At 26.5% G+C, this 8,462-nt stretch overlaps 1 protein-coding gene across 1 annotated transcript; it reads right to left on the bottom strand.

Moving 5' to 3' along the window:
• Window positions 1-1,853: 1,853 nt before the first annotated feature.
• On the bottom strand, window positions 1,854-2,399 carry LOC136089878 (uncharacterized). Its single transcript, XM_065815971.1, has one exon. It carries the CDS (start codon window positions 2,397-2,399, stop codon window positions 1,854-1,856), a length of 546 nt encoding a protein of 181 aa, XP_065672043.1.
• Between the last annotated feature and the right edge of the window lie 6,063 nt (window positions 2,400-8,462).

The following is an 8,462-nucleotide window of genomic DNA, read 5'->3' as shown; positions in this document are numbered from 1 at the left end:
ATATATATATATATATATATATATATATAATGTGGATATTAATTTCTTTCACTGATTTTTGAACAACGCAAGTTTAGTTAGTTTGTTTCGAACTTCTTTTCCTTGTATATAACTTGTTGCACAGGATGAGACATGGTATAAACGTACATCTAAATAGGCCTCTATAATCAAATTGATCGGTTTAACCAAATGATTATCTTCCACTGGGAATTCCTGAATGTGACTTGAAAGTCCTTTAAAAATTGCTTTAGAAAATAAATGACGGCAGATTAATTAAATGTGGAATAGACTCCATAAAAAGTTGTATTTCTTTGATTTTTGATTTGTCTGGAATGCTTTGTCTTATAAACTTTTCAACAAAAGAACAAATTACAATAACATTTTTTTTTTGATGGATGAAGTAGACCACCTCTGCTTTTTTGATCAACAAGTAAACTTTGTGAATTATCTTCCGTTAGAGATGCAGAACAGGCTTTACATTTAATAGATCTTCTTAGTTTTCGACCAACAAATCCACCTATATACTTCACTACTTCTTCGGAATATTCAGACAATTGGGATGGTTCCATAATACTTACTGGTGTAAAATCCTCATTAGATATAAACACAGTTGAATCATTGTCATTTAATTTACATTCTTGATGATTCACAATTCCTTTTGTTACAGAAAGTATTTCTGTAGCATACTGAGCTAAACAATTACCAGCTTTTATGTTTCGTAAAGAGTGACGCACCAACAAACGTCAATATGTTGTCATAAACTGTTTTGCTGATGGATTGTTATTGAAACCACCTTGACTTCTAACAGCACAAAAGAACATTTCAATATGATCTTGACTCTGTTTGTATGTCAACAAGAATTTAAATTGGCTTTCTGGAGTTAAAATCAAGTATCGGCTAAGTTGAATTACTGATTGGAGGCTAAACATAAATCCAATAAAGCCAGTTTTTCGGTTTGTTTTATAAATTAAGTTATCAGCAATGTCTGTCAAAGTGTACAAGTACTGACATACCATATTGACAAAATTTGTGCAGTGTTCCAAATTGCTTAAAAAGATAGGAGCTTTATAATTTTTACCAATAAAATTCCCACTGTTTAATAAATCAAAACTTTTGTCTATAAGCTGAATAAAATTGATAGTTGGTCCACAATCTAGAAACTCTTTTAATTTTAACTTGTTTGCACAAAAATCAAGAGCATCTGCAACACTTTGACTTAAGGTTTGTGCTGCCAATTTCACTTTCATTTTTTGTTGTTTCTATTCAATATGGTGTTTTTTCATGAATTCCTTCTTTTGATTGAAGCTCATACAATAGTTCAATGAAAGCATAATTAATAATACCATTGTTATTGTCTTTTAGCAATTTCTTTTCACCAAAGCAATTTCTAACTAATTTTAACATATGGCAACCATCAAGAATTAAAAATACTGGTTCTTCACTTACTGGATGTTTAAAGTACGGTTTCAGATTTTTTATATCACTATAGTCAGCACCAAGAATTTTTATCATAGATGAATTTGCAGCTGTACCATCAAAAGTTAAAGAAATAACTTGAACTCCAGTTTCATGAACTTTAATAAGACATTCAGAAATAATGTTTGATTTCTCTTTTGAATTAAGTCCATCTGTTAAGAAATAAGCTATTGGGATTTTCCAATGTCCATTAACAGCAACTAACAATAAAACAAAAGCTTCTTTAGCAACACCAACACTGTCATCGTTAAATCCTGTTCCATAATTAACAAAGCCATAGTATGTATGCCAATCCCAATCAATTTGCTTTCGAATTGACATTTCGTTTATCATCAAACTGCATACAATTTTTTTGGTAGATTCATTATTTTTCAATTTTAAAATTTGGAATGCTTCATGAGTAAAGCCTGGCTGTCATTAATACTACTATACCATTTTCTCAAAGTGTCTGGGTGAGGAAGACAATTATTGAAGGACGGTCTGACATAATCATATGCTTTTGCTGAATAAAAATGCAATGTTAATGCAAAAGTTCGCAATGATGGAGAGTATTTTAATTTGCTTTTGGATTTCAGTTCTCTTTGATTTAAATCTTTAACACCAGGATTAAGACGATTTAAAGTTGTTGTGGCTTCATCACTAATTAAACGTTTTTCTTGTAATTCATTTATCACATTTTGAAGTTTTGCAACTTTTTTTTTGAGTCTGCGCTTTTGTTGCATTACATATCTGATACGTTTTTTCTGTAATTTATAAACATTTAATAGAAATGACAACTTCTTGTTGACAGTTTGCAAATTGTCTGAATCAGTCTCCATGCAATCTTCTACACTCATTTTTTTATTTGTACTAATCACCTTTTCTTCATAAGTATTCTCAAAAACTGTGTCATTTTTTTCTTTCTTTATCTGTTTTTTCAGCATTCTTTCTGCTGGTGCTTTTCAAATTTAACTAGTGGTTGTTCTAAAATGTTTTGAAAAATCAAAAATTGTTGGTATTGCATCAGGTCTCAGATATTTTCTCAAACAGTAACCTGATGTTTTGCTTTCGTCAATGCAATTTTTAGAAAAATGATCTGAACAAATGAAACTAGCGGAAGAGGGGACAAATTTCTTTCGTTTTGTTGCAAGAATCCATGCTGCTCTTTTATCTGGATTCACTGGAAATCTATTTAAAAATGGATAGCTAGGATTCATTATACATACAGTGTTTGTCTTTTAAAATCAATATATCAAATTTCTATTGAATCTTTAAAATCAAAATATTTAATTTATATAGATACTAAATTCTTACCTATGAAAACTTCTGGAAACCCCTTTAGCAGATCTAGCTGTACACCCAAACGCACTGCACGAATTAACCATTTTAAAACAAGTACTAAATCTTTAAATATATTTTACATAAATATATATGTATATTATAAATAAATATATTATACATAAATATAGATGTATAATTTTATATTCAATATTAGTCTCTTAAAACTCCATATAAATCTTGCATTATACAACCATATACAAGTTAGTTAGGTAATTCATGACATATTATTTTAATAAAACTTTTATTTGCATTGCAGTATTAAACTAATAGTATTACACTAATATTGAGTATTTGAAAAGCTTTTTCTTTTTTTTTTTTTGTAGATTTTTAAAATCTTATAACTAAGATTTATTTTATTTAAGTCATCTGTAAGTAAAATATATATAAACCATAAATGAATTTAAAATTTCTTCGAAGTTATTGTTTTTATGCAATTCAAAATATAACTTGAAATTAAATTGTAAACATTGTTCAATATATACGCTGATTAAACTTTATTTTTCTGCCTCACTCTACGTCATAAAAGTAAAGTTTGCTCGGCTTCAATTAGTTCTGCCTATGCCGTATCAAGTAATTTATATATCTATGATCGAATTACAACGTTATAAAATCTTCGGTTATACTCACATTTTTTTAAAATTGGAATTATAACGTTTTGTTAACGTTTGATGATGCGGACTTTTTTTTTTGGCGCAATTACATTTGGTTAGTTAAAATATTTTATGTCAATAAAATAGCTTATCGAATCAGTTTAATAATAAAAATTTATTTTCTATCAGACTGATGAAATATTCATATAGGCTGGTATGTCTATAAGATGTTTAGACAAATATAATTATATTTGTTTAAACAAATTATCTTGTTATTTTTAAGTAATTTGTATTTCAAAACTGTATTAATATCTAGTTCTTAAGAAGTTAATTAGCTTAAGCTAAATAGTGCATGACTATTATATAATAAAATCTATGATATTCAATCACATAGTAATAAGTAAACATCTAATAATAATGCTGTTAATAATATAACTCTAACAACATTAATTTTAAAAATAAGAATAAATTCTATTTTTAAGAACAATAGGAAAGAAGGAAATACGTAATATATATATATATATATATATATATATATATATATATATATATATATATATATATATATATATATATATATATATATATATATATATATATATATATATAAATTAGTAAAAACACATCTAATTTTTGATTACTTCAACACTGTGTTTCACCATCAGTAAGTTCATCAGGAAGATTGTCTAAACATAAAAAAATTTTCAAATTATAGAAAAATTATTTCACAGTTGGGAATTGTTATAATTAATTATGTAATAACTGTAGTATTTTGCAACCAGGAAGCATCAACTACATTAGATAATTGAAAAATCATGAAAAGAATTCTTTAGAATGAGGATAAATTTGGACTGGTCATTTGTTTTTATAATTTTTTAAAAGGAACTTATTTTCATGTCTGCATTTAGAAATTAATTTTGATTTTTTATTCAGTAAATTTTCTTGATCTAAATGAGTAATAATTTCAAATTTTTAAAACTTAAGGGGTGGGAGGCTTTAACACCAAAAGTTCCTACACTTTTAAAAGTGAGGTGTAGCCCCCAGTGCTTTGTTACCTCTGATGACGTGTGAGGTAAATTAAATGGGTAATGAAATTATAACAAAAATAAAAACTGAATGTAATATCATAATCGAAATTTCAAATTTCTTTTTTTTAAATCTTTTTACTTTTATGCTTTTAAATAAGTGCATTCATAATAAACAACTAAGTTTAAAAATTTGTAAGCATAGCCTTACCTTTTTTTAATATGGTTTAAACCATTGTTTGAACCAAACAAACCTGGTTATTGTTATAAATTATTATACTACAGTATTATTAATAACTATATACAATTATTATATGATATATAAAAGTATAGAATATAATTGAAACAGTATAAAATTTAATTGTGTCTATTAATAAAGATATTATTAAATTTTTTTTTTTTTTAATTAAAAAAGATTATGTTATATAACATGCATATGTTGTGCCAATATATGCATGACTTATTAATTATTTTAAATTCTATATGCTAATCTTTTAGATAATATTGTTTAAATGTTTAAATTAAATTGCTGGCACTTGCAAAATTGCCAACAAAACAATTTTATAGAAGAAGCTTTATACTCAAGTGATAAAAATGATTTACTCCCTCAACCAACATTCTGCCAAAGTGAATAAATTATAAATGAAGAAAAAAAAGAAAATATAAGTTAGCCAGCATCATCAGAATGTTTGTTTAGTGAACCACCATCAGATTCATACACAAAATTTAGTTATGGAAATGATAATATCTTTAAGTACCATAATGTTTTACAGGAACAGCTTGCTTCATGGGCTACTAAAATTAAATGCTCGCGTGCTTCAATAAATGAGCTGTTATCCATCTTGAAAAATCTTGGGCATAAAGACTTGCCCATAGATAGCAGAACGTTGTTGAAATCTCCAAGGTATGTAGAATCACTATCTTTAAGTGGTGCCAAATATGTTTATTTAGGAATTTCAAATGGAGTTTCCAGACTTCTTAATTCATATAAGGGCAATGTTAAAGATTTAAATCCCATATCTCTTGTTGTTAATATTGATGGATTGCCTTTATTCAAAAGTAGTATCACATAGTTATGGCCGATACTTTATTCGTTTAGTGGGTTGAGTCCATTCTTTGTTGCTGTTTATTGTGGAACTCATAAACCAGATCCAGTGTCTGATTTTATAAATGATTTTTTAGGAGAATATAGTGGATTAAGTGAGGATGGTCTTAATTTCAATGGTCACTTGTTTTCAGTAAAGTTAAAGTATTTGTGTTGTGATGCACCTGCAAGAGCAATGCTTAAATCAATCAAACCTCACAATGGTTATAATTCATGTGAAAGGTATATAGTAGAAGGAGAGTATAAAGAAAATAGAGTTGTACTTAATGACATTGGATGTGCTTTAAGAAGTAATCAAGACTTTTCACAAGGAAAGTATCAGCCATTGCATCAACTAGGTAAAAGTGTTTTTGTAGACTACGGTTTTCCATGTGTTTCGGGTTTCGTACTTGACAGTATGCATTTAGTTATGTTAGGTGTAGTTAGGCGTATTCTTCTTTTCCTGAAAGAAGGACCTAGAATTTGTAAGTTATCACAATTACAACTTAATGAAATATCAAAAAATTTGGAATATTTAAAGGATAAATTGCCTAGTGAATTTGCAATACAACCTCGTTCTTTAAATAAATTGAGCCGTTGGAAAGCAACAGAATTTAAACAACTTATTCTTTACACTGGACCTGTAGTATTAAAAGGAGTTGTGTCTAATGAAGCTTATACTCATTTTTTGGCATTTAGTATTGCAATAAGAATTATGTGCTCTACTGATCCTGATAAAAGAGTTGAGTTGTTGCCGTATGCTAAGAATTTGTTAGAATGGTTTGTTTTTAAGTAAAAAGGTGTTTGTGCTGAGTCTTTTATTACTTACAATGTTCATTCACTAACTCACCTTCACCAGGATGTTAAAAATTATGGCGAGGATTTGCTTTCGCTGTCTGCTTTTCCTTTCGCTGTATGCTTTTCCTTTCGAAAACTATATGCATGTTTTAAAAAAGTTCATACAATATGCCAATAATCCTTTAGTTCAAATCATTAAACGAAGTTCCGACCTAGAAAAGTCTGGTGAAAGAATCACCCACCAATATATAAATGATAAAATTGCTATTGCTGACAGAGATAGTTGCTTTTTTTTAACAAGTGGAGAAATAGTTAAGGTCATTAAAAAATTGACAAATAATAATTTTCAATGTAAAACTGTTAATTCAAAAGGTATGAAATTTTTTTTTAATGAGCCTTGCAACTCTAGAAACATTGACATAGTTGTTGCAAATCAAAATATTTCAATGGAAAATAGAAGTGTTTGTAAACAAAATATTCGCAATAAAATGGTTTGTTTGCCGCGTAAAAAGACACTAGTTTTTTTCCCTTTTCTTCATGGCTTTAGAGACAATATTCTGGCACCTGAAAAGCATTAATGACTTTATTTGTATCATTATTTATTTTTGTTAAACTGTTCAGTATTCTTTGTTTATATTTTATGTTTACTTAATGCAACAAAATCACAATAAATGAGAATAGTACTATAAAATACTTGTGTTTAGTTTTTGTTTGATGCTTTAATAAATGCTTTGTTAACTATAAGTGTATAGTTTAAAATTGTTGTTTAATTTTTAGTAACAACTTTAAATTTAAATTGATTTACATTAATTATATATTGAAAAATTAAAAAGTAACTATGGCTACTAGCAGTCCGTATGCACGAGCAGTTTGGTTAGAAGGAAATCAGGAGATAGAACGAACTATACCAATAAATTGAATAAATGAGGATACCAATAAAATATTTTAGCCAAACACTTTAAATGTGAAGAATGCATTTAAAAGGTGTCAACAACTTGAAAAAATTGTTAGCCTGTGGTTAGCACTTAATCTTATTTTTGCTTAAAATTTTACAATTATTTAAAGTTCAGTTAACTAAATTTGCTGTTGCAAAAGTCAGTGTTTTTAATAGCCTTTAAATATTTAAAAAGTGTTAATGTAAAATATTCTGAATGCTCTTTTAAGGTTCAGAACAGTTTTGTGATGATTGTAGTGATTACACAACTACTGAGGAGCCAATATGCAAAAGAAAGTCTCAAAAAAAAAGCAGTAAGTACATACTTTTAAGCAAAGCTTTCTGAACTGATAACACATACATATATATATATATATATATATATATATATATATATATATATATATATATATATATATATATATATATATATATACATATATATATATATATATATATATATATATATATATATATATATATATATATATATGTGCATGTACATAACATGTACATAATATTATGTACATATGTACATATATATATATATATATATATATATATATATATATATATATATATATATATATATATATATATATATATAAATATATATATATATATATATATATATATATATATATATATATATATATACATAAACTTATATATATAAGTATATATATGTATGTATGTATGTATATATATATATATATATATATATATATATATATATATATATATATATATATTTATATATATAAATATATGTATATATATATATATATATATATATATATATATATATATATATATATATATATATATATATATATATATATATATATATATATTATCAGTTCAAAAGTTGTCCAAGAACAAACTTCTGTGCAAGAGAATACTGCCTCAAAATCAAGATTGTTATCTAACTCCTCTTCGGAATCTGACACTTCATCAAACTCTTGTCACTCACCATCGTCTAACGTTTTTTCTATATCACAATCATTATCTTCCTATCCTGATTCCCATTTTAACTTAAAAGAATTGTTTTTGCTTTGCGAACAATTAACATCCTCTTCAAATATAAGAAAGGCTAGTTAAGATGCAAGCGGAAATTTAAGTCAGCGTTCAAACCCAGTTCCACCTCGTAGAAGTGATTGTAAAAAATTTTGAAATGATTTCCCTATGAATACTGCTGGTAATTAGGATTCATCTTTATTTGTTTTATATTTGTT

The sequence above is a fragment of the Hydra vulgaris genome, chromosome 13 (assembly GCF_038396675.1).
Source record: "Hydra vulgaris chromosome 13, alternate assembly HydraT2T_AEP".
NCBI classification, from domain to species: domain Eukaryota; kingdom Metazoa; phylum Cnidaria; class Hydrozoa; order Anthoathecata; family Hydridae; genus Hydra; species Hydra vulgaris.
The sequence above is the reverse complement of the archived record's forward strand: the minus strand, read 5'-3'. Positions and strand labels throughout refer to the sequence as shown.